The 18,366-nt window shown below is 38.8% G+C and overlaps 1 protein-coding gene across 3 annotated transcripts in view; it reads left to right on the forward strand.

The window, feature by feature from the left end:
- MYOF (myoferlin) overlaps positions 1-18,366 on the forward strand; it is a 130,019-nt gene that overhangs the window by 68,041 nt on the left and 43,612 nt on the right. For all 3 annotated transcript variants that reach the window (XM_081073980.1, XM_081073978.1, XM_081073979.1), the window contains 8 exons: positions 1,566-1,672; positions 3,854-4,046; positions 5,235-5,390; positions 8,599-8,730; positions 11,639-11,802; positions 14,096-14,210; positions 15,971-16,076; positions 17,203-17,348. In XM_081073980.1, the coding sequence (XP_080930106.1) occupies positions 1,566-1,672; positions 3,854-4,046; positions 5,235-5,390; positions 8,599-8,730; positions 11,639-11,802; positions 14,096-14,210; positions 15,971-16,076; positions 17,203-17,348 (1,119 nt within the window). The remainder of the gene's footprint in view (positions 1-1,565; positions 1,673-3,853; positions 4,047-5,234; positions 5,391-8,598; positions 8,731-11,638; positions 11,803-14,095; positions 14,211-15,970; positions 16,077-17,202; positions 17,349-18,366) is intronic.

Genomic DNA, 18,366 nt, shown 5'->3' on the forward strand with positions numbered 1-18,366 from the left:
TGGAGAATTGGTCATACCTCTATTTTAATTATGTGTTGGGTGTGAAGGGGAGCAGAGTTTGCCACCCCAAAATATGCCTCTTTGGGATGTTAGTTTAGGCTGGTCGACCTGGGAGAAGCTCTGAAAACCGAGTAGAATTTACCTTTGCAAAAGGACATTTCCATCTGTGAGGGAAATCTCCATCCAAAAAGGCGATTTCCTCACTGCACCAGGCCTACCTTCACTGCCCATGGAGAAGGCAGGGATGTAAATCTGCATGCCAACTTTACCCTTGTTTTCTGTGCTTTGCTTGGTAACTGTCATAATTGACTCTCCACCCCAAGCATCTTCTTTTGTACTTAGCTGAAGTGGTATTTAAGGTGATGTCTTCCACCATTTTGGTAAATTACCCAGTCTTCCTGGGTCTCTCCTATGTACACAGGAGGTATACATGTTATTAAACTTTAATTTGTTTTCCTTCTGCTAAACCGTCTCGTGTTAATTTGATTGTTAGTCCAGCCAGAACATTGTAGGGTAGAAGATGAGTTTTCTCCCTGACAGGTGTTCAGCTTTTTTTATGCTTGTTCTTCTCATCAGCTTTCTCCATTAACCAAAGTGTTCTAATTTCTTGCTCATCTGGACAGCATGGTGACTTTCCATGATTAGGACTTTTGACAATCATCGTGGGCACTCCCTCAACCTGCCTGTTGGCAAATGTTCAGAGTGACATAGCATTATGTTCTGGACTTATCTTGTTCTTTTCCTGCCCCAATGCTGGAATCACCATTTCTCCTGGGAGCCCTGATTCCTTTTAGTGGGAATGGCATGTTATAAACAAGAGTGCTCACTACTACTTAGATATCATTGCTTCTAGGCCTGCTAGGCAGACACACATACACACATACACACACATATATACATACATATATTTACTTATGTAGTTGTCAATAAACTAAAAGCAACGCGTTTATAAGGACAACTGCAACTCCATTCTAGTACTACAGGGTTTATTCTAGACTTCCCTATTTCTGTATTTACAACTCCCTTCTCCAACAGTGAGAAACCTGGCTTTCATTATCCTCAATATATTTACTCATTTGTTCAATCCTAAAATCCAAAGATAAACCATTGTGAAAAACAAACTTAGAGTTTGACGTGTTTATGCTCCTTTAGTTCCTTTAAACTCAGGATATATAGTCAGAATATTGAGTTCAAAAGTTACTTGGGTTAGTTCAATGTAGTTAACGTTTCTCATCTGAAATATAGTTATATAAGTTCATTTGTTTCTGTTGTATATTCATTCCATTTTAGGGTTTCTTCCCCTATCTTTGTTGGTTTTATTTTATTCCTTTGTGGATACATAAAATATTTACATGGTTTCAAAGGTCAAAGCTATATGAAAAGGTTATCCTATTATACATATCAGTGTTGATTGCATTTTGAAGAAAAATAAACAGAAAAACCCCTCTGGTTTTTCTGTTAAGTCTTTTTGTGAATTTTTCCTGAAAATTAACGCTAAACCTTTATTGGGTATAATAGTGTAATACACAATTACCAATTATTTCCTCTCTTTCCAAATTTTTCAGCAATCAAACATAGAGGTTCTAAAATCAGGGATACAAGGTAAAATTCCTGCAAACCAGTTGGCTGAAATGTGGTTGAAGCTAATCGATGAAGTTATAGAAGACACAAGGTATAGTGATCATATTTGTATATCCCAGAATTCCCATCCGTACTTCCCTCCCTTAAACTATAAGAATAAAAGAGCCTCTAGAATTGTTTCTAGTGTTTGCCTGAAAAATGAATTTGAATGAGTCAAGCTTCTCAAAAGACTGTTACTGGGAGGAGTCTCTGAATCATCACCAGGAAAAACTTCCCTTTTGGATTTGGTGCCAATTCTAAAGCAGCCTGGTGAGGCTAAAGCTCCAGGAAGCACATCCCTGCACAGTGTCAAACTAGGGGTGAAGTTAGGGGAAAAGGGAGCACATCTGTGCCTCTGCCTCCCATCAATGCTTGTATACCCACCTCCCCTAGAAAGGTGACTCCTGAATCCCACGGGGAAAAGAAATGCATCAGTTTTACCATTCAGAACAACGTTCCTAATTCCAACACATCTTAGAAACAGCCTTTTTATTTCCTCTTTTACTGAATGCCTAATCAACACTCTGGCTAAATCTTCTTTAGGTGAAGCTAGTAGATTTGACTTGAGCCAGACAGCCTTTCATAACTGTGACTTGGAAAAACAGCTCAGATCTCTGCGTATTTGGAAATCAAAGGGGGAAGTGATTCATTCTAAACTCGTTTTAAATATTGGCCAAGAAAGCAGTGGACAGGGAAGTTCCAAAAGAAAAGCGTTATTGAATACTTCTCACAAGCAGCAAGAACCAAGCACATTTCTCCTCCTCTGGGCTAGTGCCCTGTCTCCCTGTCTTCTCGTGCCTTCTAGTGGTGTACCCAGGTAATTGAAATGCAGCTGAAAATAAATGGTGATGGAAGGAGAACTGGCTTTGGATGGTGAACACACAATGCAGTATATAGATGATGTATTACAGAATTGTACACTGGCAACCTATATTAATTTTACTAACCAATATCACCCCAATAAAGTTAAAAAAAAAGAAATGCAGCTGAGATCAAAATACTGCTGAGTCCTCGTTTATATTCAGAGAATTTAAATGTGTGTCCTAACAGGTCACCTCATCCAGTCTCTTTATAGATGAGAAAACAGAAACCCAAAGAGGTGAGATAATGCATCTGATGCCCAGAGTTGGGTTTATCAGCACAACTCCTCTTCCTGCTGTGTGTTTCACATAGTCAACGTCTAGTTATTGACAGTCTCATGTGACTTTTGAGCGAATAGCTTCCGTATATATTTTTGCCTCAAAGAATCATTCCAAGGACTTAACCCTTCCCATGCATTGCCATAATCACTAATGTAACCAAACATAAACATTTGGTCATACTTTAGAAAATGTGAATTTTAAGCTTAGCTGAACAAATCACAGAAATATCTATGTTCACTGTTCTCGAAGAATCTGTTTTTGAAGACCTATTTTTGAAAAAATTACATTGGAATCTTTTTAACTTCATGTAACAAGAAGTTTGTGATAAAGATGAGATGATGATGATGACAGTATTCTTTAGACTGTGCAATAGGCATTGCTCTAAATGTCTTTCATATATTAATTCATCTACTTCTCACAACAACCCTAAAAGGAAGATACTATTTTCCCACATTTGAAGATAGGAAAACAAGAGATTCACTTATCAAGATCACAGGACTAGTAAATGGTGGAGCCAGGATTTGTACCCTGATAGTTAGCTCTAAAGCCTATATTCTTCATCATTATCTCACACTGTTTGTCAACACAGACATATACTTTTTTTTATAAGTTCCAGGGATTCACAGACCTCCTGAGGCCCATCCATGGACAACCTACGGGTGTGGGTCTCTAAGTTAAGAGCCTTTCAGCTAAATGGTCTCTAATCTCCCTTCTTCCTTCTTCATTTTGTGGGTCTATACAATGATTGTAGAAAGCAAAGGAAGGGAAGCCCATTTCTCCCAACTTCCGCTGCTGTTTCCATCTTCTTTCCAGTGATTCTATGGGCTTTGGGTCAAACCCAAGGAATTGCTTTGGAATTTTAATTCCCCTGCATTTGTCATGAGAGTTAAGAGAGTCTTAACTGGCACGTCTGTTCTACCGATTCCAGGTACAATCGACTTCAGCTTAAACTTGGTCATAGTCATACTGTGGCATCAATTAGGAAAGTGATGTGATTTGAAAGATGAAAACCAAACATACCTGACGTTGACATATCTGAAGTCTATAAAGCTATTCTGCAACTCTCTCCTTCTTTCTTTTTTCTTTTTTAGATACACGTTGCCTCTCACGGAAGGAAAACCTAATGTCACCGTTCTAGATAGTCAAATTCAAAAGTTGCGGTCTAGAGCTCTCTCTCAGATTCATGAGGCAGCGGTGAAGATGAGGTCTGAGGCCACAGAGGTGAAGTCTACATTGGTGGAAATTGAGGACTGGCTTGATAAATTAATGCAACTGACTGACGAGGTAGGGCTTTTAAACTACACGAATGTCACTTGATATGAAAGGGGGATTCTGTGGAATGGCACCAAGGATAGAATTGGTGGTAGGAAAATCTAGTACATCACCTTGGATATTGAGGAGCTATGATGGATGATGAAATCAGGGAGTTATTGGGCTGAGATGCTAATATGTAATGGGGTTAACGTCATTGAAGTAACGGCAGGAGAAGAATTTTGAGTTGGGGGTCCTGGAAATGTCTTCAAAGTAGACAAGTCATTATCTTTATCATTGTGCAGTCAAAGAATATGTCAACTCGAGTGATAAAGTAGCAGATCTGTGTAGTACAGAGGATTAAAATGCTACCTTTGGTTGGGGTTGGGAAGACCTGACTTTGAATCCTGGATCTACCATGTGTAACTCTGGACAAAAGATTCAACCTCTTTAAGCCTCAGTTTCCCCATATGTAAGATGGAGATAAATGTAATATTCAATTCACAGCATTGTTTCGTGAAGATTAAAAAAAATGATGAGTGTAAAAGGCTTAGCACAGTGTAGGGAACACAGTGAGTGTTAGATAAATGTTGGCTGCCATTAATCTCTGTGGACTGGAAAAACAAGAGAATAGAAGAACCTCCTTCTGACCTTCAGAGATTGGGGGAAGGGGGTTATATATTTGTGGCTAGAAACACATTTGAAAAAACATGATTACAGGCAAATTTTACTTTCTATTTTCTATTTTTCAATACTTCCAAAATTTCCTATAGTGAACTAATACCACTTTTACAATCAGGAAAAAAAGGAGTTTTAAAAAACTAAATTGATATTTCAGGTTTGGCACATATTCGATTGTGAGACAGAGGTGCTCTGTCTCTGTCCTATAAAAATATATTAAACCTTCAGCCCTTTGACTGCTTTTGATGGCTTTCTTTAAATGATGGGTGAGATAAGAGGAGGGGGTATTTCCTAAAATACCTGTCAGAGCCACGGAGCAGGCAGGGTTTTTAAAAGGTGAAGCCCCCCTCTACTCCCCACCCTGTGGGCTCACAGTGTGGTCAGTCCCAGGAGATGTGAGACACAGGAATGTGGGACAGAGCCCTAACAACAGTATTTCTTTGCTCAGTGGAGCCCTGAGGGTGCAGCCTGCAGGGTCTCCAGTCTCTGCATTTAGATGAATTCTAGCTTTGCTTTCTGTTTTATCTACCACTTGACCAGCCGCAGAACAGTATGCCTGACATTATCATCTGGATGATCCGGGGAGAGAAAAGACTGGCCTATGCACGGATTCCCGCACATCAGGTTTTATACTCCACCGGTGAGGAAAGTGCCTCTGGGAAATACTGTGGGAAAACTCAAACCATCTTCCTGAAGGTATGGCTTCATCACTGCATGACATGAAATACTGAAATACAAAATTGATGTTCCTGAGAAGAGCCTGCTCTATGATTTGCCGGTCAATGAATGGCTAGGACACCCGTGATCAATTCTGGCCCATTTGGGCCCCTTCTTCTAGGGTGGTAATTCCCAGAGAGTGATCTCAGATCTGCTGGCATTCAATCAAAGACACATATGTCCATAAAGGTCTTTGTGATACTGTTATTAACATGGCATCATAAATGCTTTGCATTCTGGCAATTTTCCACTTCTAATGTCACATGCAAAGCAGTGCCTTTCTTCCCTTCCATTCTAGTGAGTGTTTGGGAAATAGAAAAAAGAGAAGATAATATAGATAGTCCCTGGAATCTATGCCCTAACCAAATCTATGCCCTGCCCTCAAATTGAAGAATTTTGAGGATTATTACTTGAGGGCAAGTGTCCTGAGCAATTGTAGAGTCATGGACTTTTTTAAGTGCCTGGTGAAAGCTACTGGCTTTTTCTTCTAGAAGAGTGCATATCTTACTTGCATCCAATATTATGAATATGATTAAGGAGCGTCATAAAAGTTGTAAGTCCATTCCAGGACCCTGGATTAAGAACTGTTTTGTGCATGTATCAGGAGAACCAAAGGGGCTGGAAACACAGAGACTAGAATAGTTCCCAGTTGCACATTTGACATCCCTCTCCCTGGCTGACTCCAACTGAATTCTTTGGATTCTGGGGAGAGGAATAAAGAGCAAGAAGAGAAAAAAAACAGTCAAGGGAGAGTATTCTCTTAAGACAAGGAGATATCTGCTAATTTTTAATAAATGTACTCACTGTTCTTTAATCAGGAGGGTGAAAATAGAACCAGAGTGATTATCTTCTTTTAAGTATCTCTTGGTGGAATAAATTTTACTTAAATAGAACCACAATTATAATTGACCTCAGCAGTGGGTGGAAGCAAACTGATTAATAAATAAAATTTCACAGGGGGTGGGAGAGGAAGCAAAGTGTTTTTCTCTGTATTAGGTTTTAAAACTCAGTGGATAAACAGCAAAATGCTTTTAAGAGAATGTTTTATATATTTATTGATTTTGTTAATACTCATTATCCAGTTTAGGAAGTTATTTAATTCAGCGTGTTGTTTTTCTTGTTGTGTGTTTTCTTTTGTTTTGTTTTTTTGGTTTGGGACCCCTTTAACAACAGCAAAAAAAATAATATTACAAAAATTATTGAAGACTCCAGAAAGCATTTTTTTATGTGGGTTATATCTACTAATATTTACCATAATAGAAATTAAAACTAAGACATTTAAAAAATGTTTATTAATTTATTTTAAAATAATGATAAACTCATTACACGTTAATATAAATTGCATGTTTTTATAAAATATGTATATTTATAAATGTTATAAAATATAAAGTATTGTCTTTAAAACTCAGAGAGCAAAGTGATACTGTTTTACATTTTTGCAAACCTCTTTTAATATCTGGCTTCACAGAAATATAACTGGATTCTCATACCTGCTTCTACAATTAATCTGATGGAATAAGTTGCTTGGTTGAAGTACATAAAGAGAATCTGACCTCACATAGATACGTACTTTGAAAAGGGAGGAGTATTTTAATAATCTTTTCAGATAATTATGATACTCATCTCTGATACAACACCAAACTCAACAAGTAGTATCTTTTAAAAGGTTAATTACAATGTGGTATTTTTTTTAAAAAAGATTTTTTTGGGGAAGGGGAACAGGACTTTACTGGGGAACAGTGTGTACTTCCAGGCCTTTTTTTCCAAGTCAAGTTGCTGTCCTTTCAATCTTAGTTGTGGAGAGTGCCGTTTACCTTCAAGTTGTCCTTTCAGTCTTAGTTGTGGAGGGCGCAGCTCAGCTCCAGGTCCAGTTACCATTGCTAGTTGCAGGGGGCAGAGCCCACCATCCGTGTGACTCGAGGAGTTAAACTGGCAACCTTGTGGTTGAGAGCCCACTGGCCCATGTGGGAATCGAACCGGCAGCCTTCGGAGTTAGGAGCATGGAGCTGTAACCGCCTAAGCCACGGGGCCGGCCCAACAATGTGGTATTTTAAACCATATCAGTGAACTTTTTATTCTCGTCTACATTAAAATCCATTGGTCTGTCTTGTACTTTGAATGGCTCTCTTGTCCATGCATGATTTTGTAACATTAAGCATTGATCATTTGGAAAATATTCATTCACTGAGGTACTCAGATCTTCCTAATGTTGACACATCTCATCACACAACATATCACATTAATTATCACATTCATTAATATCACATTCATTCATTAATATCACTTATCAGAAAAGTCTTTATGTATCGGGAAGCTATCAAGCTCACCATGACGGATACAAGTTTTCCAAAATTCTTATTTTTACTTGAAATATTGAATTTTATTCTTGGCAATAAAATATAGTCGATTGTTGTCCTTGAAGTGATAGGCTCCGTTTGTTTATGTTCAAGAAAGTGTCTGCCCCATACCAAAGTCTGAATAACCATATTTGTCTGTCAATCGCTGTGGCAAGTAAAAAAGGTACTTCATTAAAAAAAACAAGCAAACAACAAAAGAAAACAGCTAGCTCAGTTCACAACTCAAACAATTGCTCAGGAACTTTTTCTCAAGACAAACACTTATTAATATACAGCAGAAGTACTTTGTGTATACTTCTCATTTCATCACTCAAAATATTAAAAAGTCCTGTACTTAAGGATCATGATTTAATAAGATTAGTATTTTTACTGCTTTGTAAAGGGAATTCTTAAGTAATACTGGCAAATTTTTTCTTCACTAATAGTGATGAAGAAAACAATTACTATCGGTAGTTTGGGGTCACTGCTTGATTGCTGCTACAGTGCCTGGAGTTTCATCCACTGCTGCTTTTGCACCATCAGTGCAAATTGTCACTACAGTGGAAAAGACAAGTAACATCTTAGTATTATTAGGAAAATAATTTTGACCTGTGAACCTCCTGGAAGGTCTCAAGGACACACAGGAGTCCATGCATCATTCTGGAGAACCACTGCGTTAGTTATTATTTTTGTCCTTGCTGTAGGGCCTTTGGAAATATTGTATCTATGCAAACATACAATTAGACTGGTGAGAGCAATGATTAGATGTTCAGACTGCTTTTGGCTTGAATTTAATATCACAGCATGTGCTGGGCCCAGCATAACATATCATGTTATTGTGCATCTCACAGTATCCAAAGGAAAAAAACAATGGACCAAAGATACCTGTGGAGTTGCGAGTGAATATCTGGCTGGGCTTAAGTGCTGTTGAGAAGAAGTTCAATAGATTCGCAGAAGGAACGTTCACCGTCTTTGCTGAAATGGTATGTTTAATGTCATCATTTTTTGGGGGAGCTGGTACTTTTACTTTTCATCCTTAGAGAAAATATTAACATATCAAAAACCATCACTGCCATCATTACTACTTACCATCCCTTTGGTAGGACCATAAACTAAGGGGAAAGATTGACTTGAGGTTTGATTGTCAGCACTGGGCCACATCAGAGTGATTCACACACAAACAACTCAGGAATGAGGGCACTTGAGAGGTGCAGACCTTGAGAAGCTGCTTGGGGTCAGGAGTCTTTAAAACACCAGAGACTCATTTCTCACTGAGGGGAAGCCTCTGATGGGTTTGCCCAAAGGCAAAGAAAATGCTGCCTGAATACTTAAAAAACAATAGACATAATTTGTAAAACCTTCCCTGAGTTAAAAATCCATTTAGTTAATTAAAAGTCTCATTACAATTAAACCAATGAAAACAATTTTCACAAACTTTTATAGCTAAAAGCAGAGTTATTTGGATTAGTTTTTTCCCTACTATTTTTAACTCAGAGCACTTACTGATGTAAACTTATTAGATATATTCGGTGGGTCTCTTCTCACAATTTTCTGATGAACTCCATTCTTCTACAGATGGGCTTTCATACTCAGATAAATGGGGGAGAAGACTATCATCATTCTAGCTAAATTGTGCATGTGCTCCTGATGCCCATCCCTATACCTCATACTGGTTCAGGATTGTGGTTCTCATGTACAAGAAAACCCTTGGCTATCTTTTATTTTTACTTTTTATTTATTTAAAAGTAACTTGCGTATAGTTGGTTCCTGTAAACATTTATGAATAAATACATGCATACACGATAACAGAATTTATCCATCTGTCCATCCACCCATCCAAGCTTTTAGGGAATGGTGGCTTTATGCCAGGTACTGAGGCAGATACTGAAACTGATGAAGAAAGCCAAGTCCTGTCCTCAAGGATCTTATCATCTATTGCAGTGATTGTAAAGCTGAATGTCTTGTCAAACATGCCAACTGCCAGAACCAACGCAGGGTGTCTGATTCTGAGTTAGGGATTAGCACCAGCAGTAATTCCAATGTGAGTGGATATGGACATCCATGGATAAGTCTGAGAAACAATGAAACATGTGGGAGACACACAAAGTCCTCACAATGCAAGTTTAGAAGTGCAACTGGAGATAAATAGAGGGTGTGCTGGGGGCTGCAGGAGAGGCCCTGAGTAGTGGATACTGACATCCAGTTAACTGGGCAATATGGAGTGGGGGCATGAAGGCACACATAGGATAGGCTTGCTCCTGCGTTCCTGTAGAGTTTCTTGGCATCCACATGCCCTCTGGCTGGAACTAAGCCCAGAGAAGCTAGCACTGAGCATGGAGCAACCAGTCCAGAACTCCCTTTCACCCTTTCTCATTTCCAGATCATTCCATGCATAGAGCAAACTGGAGTTTCAGTTCATGTAAAGAATTGTTTTGTGTGACTCTACCCATTTCAGTTGTTTTGTGTGACTCTAGTTTCTCTAGATTCTAACATTCTGTGAGTACCAGTAGGGGCACATTAATGACAATAATGGAAATTTCACTGGTTCTTGCCTTCCTTTGCTAATACCAGATCTCAGTTCTGTGCAAAATACCCTCCACTTCAGATTTCTAGAGGTCCCTGAAGTGCTTCACATGTGCAAATGGTCCTGCCTCAAAGCTGCTCGTTAAAGGATTTTGCTTCAGAGCCACATGGGTCCCCATCTCCACTGCTGCTGATGCCCTCTTATTCATGCCAAGTTCCTTGCCTGGGATTTTACTAGAGCCATACTAGCTTCCAAGCAGAAGTGGTAGGAATGCCTTGCTCCTTCATTCTGTGTCCTTGTCACTTGGAAACCAAAGGAGCTGTGCACATGTCCCCAAGTCTCACAGACCCTGTGACAACAGCTCCTTTAGCTGCTGCCAGAAGCTCATTTCCTCTTAGGGCTTACAGCCAACATCTGATTCAGGCATTATAGTGTCCACTTAATCCTGAATTACCCATCAGGCTCCTACTCCAACTTCTTCCTTCCTCCTTCAGCCAAGAACTCCCCTATCACTTATGCACTCACTTTCTCAGTGGGTTCATCCACACACACACACACACACACACACACACACACACACACACACAAGGAAATTTCAGCTTGGACCTAAATAGGGACACTCACCCATGGCAAACCTCAACCCTTCTGCTAGTTGACATAGTGAAGAGTAGATTATTGCAGATTTATAAATTCTAATTTAGAAAGGAATGCCCTGTAAACCAGAGTCTGCCATTTCCACTAAACCGGCTTCTAAAACGGTCCTGATCTACCTGCTGTACTCCAGTGAGGATGAAGGCTCAGAACTTTTAGGGCCCATAAAAGCTGGTACTAAAGAACTTTCATGTTTCAGATGGGTTCTTTGTGAACTGCCTGAGAAATGTAGCATCTATTATAAATTGTTTCTATGGGGAAATGTGCCCCAACTTCTTGGCAGTAGACTTGCAAATAAACTTATTATAGAAGCCTGAACATTCATAAATTGAGGACTTTTATAGTTATCTAAAAGATTAGGTTCAGAGAACTATTTGGAGCTATTCAAAATAATAATAGAAACAACTAGCATGATATACCACTGTTTACAAAGCACTTTCTCAATTATTTGCATATTTGAACTCCAGAACAACTTTATAAGATAGTATTATCCCCAGTTTACAGATGGGAGCACTGAGTCTTAGATAAAGGATTTACCGTACATAAGCTGTATAATCAGTAACAGCCAAGTTTAGTCTATACCTTCTGAATATAAAGACTTAATTTCCATTGCTAAGCTTTTTCATTTCTATTCTAAGGCCGAAATGGACTTGAAAATTTATGAGCTGGCTTTATTTCTTGCTCTCTGATGGTATTTCTCCTTTTTTTTTTTATAGTATGAAAATCAAGCTCTTATGTTTGGAAAATGGGGCACTTCTGGATTAGTGGGTCGTCATAAATTTTCTGATGTCACAGGAAAAATGAAACTCAAGAGGGAATTCTTTTTGCCTCCAAAAGGCTGGGAATGGGAAGGAGACTGGATAGTTGATCCTGAAAGAAGGTAAGTTTTCCATTTTCTGAGAAAAGGGATTGCAATGAAGCTTTTCCCTAGAAATTGCTAGATGAATCTTCTCCATCATCATTCTTGGTAATATTTATGTAACACACAATGAGCAGGAGTAAGTCCATAGAAATTCATAGAAACTTGAAAGATGTCATCAGTGTCCCACTAAACAAATATAAAAGCCCCTGATACTAACACTTATTAAGAACTTATTATGTGTGAATGTGTCAAGCAGTGTGCTAAGCAATGACATCATCTTATTAAATCTAGACGGCAGCCCTACAAGATAGGTAGTGTCAAAAATTATGAAGGATCTTAGATTCTTACCCCACTTATAAGCTTAACAAGGTCACCTGCCACAGTTTCATGGATGCTGGCAGGAGACACAAGACTTCTGGTTCAGAGACAAAGGACTTTATTGCCCACAGCAATAGTAGTTCCAGAGTATTAACATTTACTCTACTTCTCTGAGCCCCAATTCCCCTAGGGCAACAAGAAGACCGTCAGATGACACTTGCACATGCAGTGGATTGTGTGACAGGAGAGGAACCCTGAGCTTAGGGAACCCAAATATTTTATAATGGGTAGTATGCTATCTCTGCTCTGAAGAGATACTACTGTATCTATCTTGTTTCCCATATAAACATCCTTGAAAAGATAGTCTATAACAAAAGTTATGGGGCCTCTGTGCAGAAATGCAAGCGACTCACAGAGATTTATTCTCCCAACAAGTCTTAACAGATAAGGAAACTGAGACCTAGAGAGATTCAGCAATTTATCCAAAAGCATACAGGTTGTAAGTGGTACAAGTGGTGGGGATCAAAACCAGCACTCAACTATTATGCTGGAACATCTGTAAGAAACAGTAGAGGGTATACTTTAAATGGGTAAATTGTATGATATGCGAATTGCATCTCAAGAACTGTCATTAAAAAGAAAAAAAGAAAGAAATAGAGGGGCAAGCGTGTTTTCCCTGGAGTCTGGGGGAAACCAAAGCCTGGTTTCTGAGTGTTGCCAGCAGTATTGGGACCGGATTTCCCTCTTCTCTCCATCTCATGACAGTGTACTTGAGTTTGGAGGAAACAACCTTGGGAAATTGGGTTTTATGTACGGCCTTAAACTAGAGTTTGTACTCTCTATGTCCACATTTATTTTCTGTAATCACATAGGCATTAGGGAAATGAGTGTGCTGGGTCTGGTCTGTTAAGACCCAGTGTTTGCACATGATTGCTTTTAACCCATGACTGCTTACTTTGGATGGAGTTGGGGTTGCTTAATAAGGAGAAGGAAAACAGGATTTGAATTGGACAGAATGAAGGAAGGGTTAATGAGGACAGGGAAAGTCAGGGGGCATTGTGATTGGAAAATTAGAAAGTCAAAGCATGTCAGGGCTGGATGGGACCCCACAGGCAGCAGTCAGTTCTCCTATTCTTTTCTGGGGCCCAGAGAAGTGATGGATGAGCCCAGTTTATACAAATAGTTGGGACTATTTGTTTTCTGATTTCTTTCCAATGCTTGATTCTAGCGTAGGATACAGCAGGGAAAAGATGTAGTGATGGTAAAGGAAAAAGAAACCTCACTTGAGTAGATGCCTGGCAGAAGATTTAAGTCAAAATTGGAACCTCTGTACTTTGTTCTATGGGTTGTCAAAATAGTTCCCAATCCAAGAAGAAAATTGGCATGGCAGAGAGTCAGTATAGATTTTTCAAGGGCCTAAATGGAGTTTGGAGTCTTAAATGACCTGGTTTGGCTGTCTACCTAGGAACTATCCAGAAAATTTAAACTCCTCCCTTCAGTTTGTGTTACATAGACTGAGCAAGCCACGAATAAAAATTTCCATAGTTGGCCTCACGAGACCGTCTCCATTCCGATTTTCTAAAATAGGGGGAATAAGGGAGGACGACTCTCTATTCTTTTGAACTGTTAGCCAAGAGTTTTGCTGAGAAAAAGCTGAACGGCCTAAACTGAAACAGAAATATGGAACATGAGGTCCTCAGAAGAAGCTGCCCACAACCCTTTTTTCCCAGTCCCCACCCTAATTACTGAGAAACAGCAACCCTGCTAATTTGAGGAGCTCTGTAATTTAGGTCTCATTGTTCCAGCAGGCCCGTTCTTCAAAGGAATGTCAAAAGTTATTAGTACAAAGAGGAGTCTGAAGTGGAGAACCCACAGGGCTAGAGTGAGGTGGGAACTGGTGCCACCCCCAGGCTGTAGATGGTTCCGGATCATTGGAAAGAGCTGGGGTTGTCGGCTACCATTTCTCCTTGGGTAACACAAGCCTCGCCTGCAGCTTGCTGACTGAGGCGGATGCGGGTCACACGGAGTTCACGGATGAAGTGTATCAGAACGAGTGTCGCTACCCTGGGGGCGAGTGGAAGCCAGCTGAGGACACGTACACCGATGCAGTGAGTGGCCTGCTCCCAAGATAGACGTGTTAGCCCTTTGGACCCAAGGATTGGTGAATCCACCAACCGCAGGAGTGGCTTCCCCTTCTGCTCCATCGCATGTTCTGAACAACTTTGCATTTATAACTTAAGCCACACAAAGTGCACCTATAATTATTTTCTGTAGATAAGTCATTGGGCCTATTTAACTAGATGTTGGTATATGATAAGGAGTGGGTTGTGCAATTTTTTAAATTGTACATATTCACTTATTCTTTAAGTAGTTTTAAAAGTCATAACAAACTGAATGCTCATGTCTTTAAAATTTTCAAACAGCATAAAAGGAGATGATAAGTAATTCTCCATGATCCATATGTCACCCCCCCAGAGATAACCACTGATAACAGTTTTCTGTTCATGTACAAGTATATGACTCCCACCCCCACCTGAACAGAATTGTATATATAGTTCTACAACTTGTCATTTTCACATAATAACATATCTTGAACATCTTTTGATATTAATACATATAGATTTTGTTTTGTACATTTTTTCTTTGCCAGACCCAATGCTGTTATTATGAAAATTTTTTCTGTTACTGTTAATATATATTAGCCTTTATTAGAGAAAAGGTGGTTGTAAAAATAGCCCTGAGATATTTATGGACCCAAAAAAAGAAAAAGACGTTTTCTCTTTAAAATCTAGGTTTGCTTTTCAGAAGATTCTGGAGTCTTGATTTTTGAACCTTTAATAAGTGTTTTATTACAAGTTAAAGAAATGGGTAGCATTAGATCTGTGTAATTCTACCAGAATAACCTTGCTTTAATGAGCTTTAAAAAAAAATGCCTGCAGAGTGTTTTATTATATGCACCCACTATAATTTATTAACTAATCCTCTTGTGGACATTTAGTTTTTTTTCCAGTCTTTGGTTTTTATAAATGATGTGACACTGAACATCCTTATACATACATTTTTATTTACTTGTGAAAATTTATCTGTAGGAGAGACACCTAGATTGGCTTGGTCAAAGTTTCAATGCATATAAAATTTTGGTAAACATTTCCAAACTACTTTCAAAGAAGTTGTGTAAATTTATATTTCCAACAGCAGCATATTAGAGCGCTGTTTTTCTAAACACTCACCATACCTCTTTAATATTTTTGTCCATACATGAAAAAATTGTATCCTGTTATTTCCATTCAATGTTCATACTCTCAATTTAAAGTGAAACTGAGTATTTTTCCATATGTTTATGGACCACCTTTATTTCCTTTACTATGAACTTTTTTCATAACACTTCATCAGTTTTTATGCAGAACTAAAGTCAATGGTTAGCATTAACTTTGCTCAGTCTTTTATGACTAGCATCTACAACCTCCAGCAGCATTATCCCATACTTGAAAACATGTGTTTTTCATGCTTTATCCATTTCTGATGGGTTCTTTCCAATATAACCCCTCCCAAAAAGTGTTACACCATTTTGTAACATTAAGTTGAACCATATGAAACTTCTGATATTTGATCATTTTTGCCCTACAGAAACAATTTCCCATGGTTCAACCTAGCATATTCCTTAATAGTGGAAACAAAAGGTATTCTTAAAAAACTAATTTTTATATAGCAATTGTGCCTAAATAAAGATTAGAGATTTTTCTGAGTGAGATTGATGTCTAAGATGGTGTGTAAGTTAGCATGTGAATACCAGAGTTAAGTGTGAGGAATCATATCTCACTTTTGTACCTTACTTGACACTATGGCTTGCTGCCTTTATTTTTTTAAGAACGGTGATAAAGCCGCATCACCCAGCGAGCTTACATGCCCTCCAGGTTGGGAATGGGAAGATGATGCCTGGGTATATGACATAAATCGTGCAGTGGACGAGAAAGGTAACATTTTAGATTTATTACCTCACTAGGGGCTCTGCTGCGTGGGCCTGGTTAGCCAGAGTGAAGTTTCCTTTGGAGGGAGGAGTCTTACCCCATTGGTCTATGATAACCAGGACATGTGGTTTTACCAGTGCTTGGACAGGTATGGGGTGTGGGAACTGTCAAGAGTAAAGAATACAAGGTAACAGGGTACTAGGTGGCTGGACTTGAGAAGCTAAGGATTTGGGATGGGAATGTGGGAGGGAACTGAAGTGTAAATTTTCTCTATTCTAACCGTGCCCCATACCCTCCCTGGAAACCATAAAATACCTTCAAAGTTCTATTCAGCAATAATGCGGATTACTGACGTAGCTTCTGTTAGTGGTGTTTATCCTTTACCATGACAGTAATCTAATATTAAATAAACTATGTACCATTTGGAATTATCAAAAGAGAAAATGTAATTGTTTTTTCTTAGAAGAAGGAACAGTACACAGAAAGAACTAGCATTGATAAAGAGGATTTCAAGATTTCAGATAGATGATAAGTTCCTTGCTGATCTCAGTGCACACACACCAGGCCTTGTAATAACAGTTAATGTTGAATGAGCACAAACTACATCCTGAGCATGGCCCCAGTGCTTTCCATGGTTATTTTGATTAATTTTTTATTTTTATTTTTTTTAACAAGAGGTATGTTTTAACTTTATGCTGGGGAAATTGGGCCACAGGTCGATTTACCAACTTGCAAGAAACTTCTTTAGTATACAGCTAGCATGTGGTAGTGCTGAGATTTGAACTGAAACTATATGATTGATTACACAGGCCACACACTTTTAACCGGTGTCCGCTTCTGCCTCTTGTATTGTGCTTTAGTCTTAGCTGCATCAGTTACCATGAATGACTGGAGGTATAAAAGTGGAGGGAAACCCATAGTGACCAAGGCAGCTTTCTGAAGAGGGAGCCAGGGGAACAGTGCTGTATTCACTTTGGCTGAATTACAGCAAGGTGGAAGGAACAGTGCCATTCAGTTGTGACAGGAGAGAATATTTGGGGGTGGAGAGGGTGACTGAATATTTCCTGGAAGTTTATTTGGCGATCTGGCAAATGCATCTCCTTTGGCTAATGGTTCACTAACTCTATTCCAGGCTGGGAGTATGGAATTACCATTCCTCCTGATACTAAGCCCAAATCCTGGGTTGCAGCAGAGAAAATGTATCATACGCATAGACGGCGAAGGCTGGTCCGAAAACGAAAGAAAGACTTAACACAAAGCTCTTCAAGTACTGCAAGGGTAAGAGGGGCAGAAATTATTTTGGTAGCATGATGGAATACTGGCAATAGCACTTGGAATAATATACATAGGGATTCGAATTCTGGCTTCATTTTCTTTCTCATCTGCAAAATGGGTATAATATCATACTTCGAATTAGGATATGGTAAGGCTTAAATGGAATAATAATAAATTAAGTGGAATAATAGTACTAATAACAATAATCAATGGGGTATTTTGTATACCTTCTATAATGCTAGATATTGAATAACCATTATCTACAATCCAGAAGGTCTGCATTTTATCCCCATTTTACAGATAATGTTCATAGAGATTAAATAGACTAGCTCTAGGCCACATGTCTAGGAAGTGATAAAGCCAGTGGTTGAACCCAAGCTAGGCTAATTCCAAACAGGAACTCTGTCTGTCCCCAAAGTTTCTGACTCATAGTAGGTACAATGAATGAAGTTACTTTTTAGTAAATGGTGAGCTTGTTGGGCACAAAGATGGCACCATAGTCATCTTTGTATCTGCCTTGCCAGCTCAGGAACTTATACCTAATAAATAGAGGAGTAGATTGAATGAGCTGATCAATGAATATTTGTTATTTAATTATCCTTATCCTGATGGGGTGAGAAGTTTCTAGAATCATTTGACTCTGAACTTCCACATAAGAGCACCAAGGTAAAGTGGAACGAACACTGAGCCACTAGTCAGAAGACCAGAAACCTGGCTCAGTTCAACCAACAAGTATTGTTGAGACTTTAATCATGTTCCCTAACCTGCCTCACTCCTGGCTACATGAACTATTTCAATGCCACTGTTAACACTAGTTGAGGGCCAATTATAAGATTATGCTTGACCTGGATTTTATGTTTATTTGAAGTTGAAAAATAGCCCCTACAATGATAATAACCTACATGGAGCTCGTATTTCTTTAATTATAAATATTATTCAATATTATTTTACATTTATTAAATCTAGTCATACTTTTAAGATATTTACATAAAATTTCCACCAATAACATGTCACTACGTGA

This window comes from Rhinolophus hipposideros, assembly GCF_964194185.1.
Source record: "Rhinolophus hipposideros genome assembly, chromosome: 15".
In the NCBI taxonomy this organism is placed as follows: Eukaryota; Metazoa; Chordata; class Mammalia; order Chiroptera; family Rhinolophidae; genus Rhinolophus; species Rhinolophus hipposideros.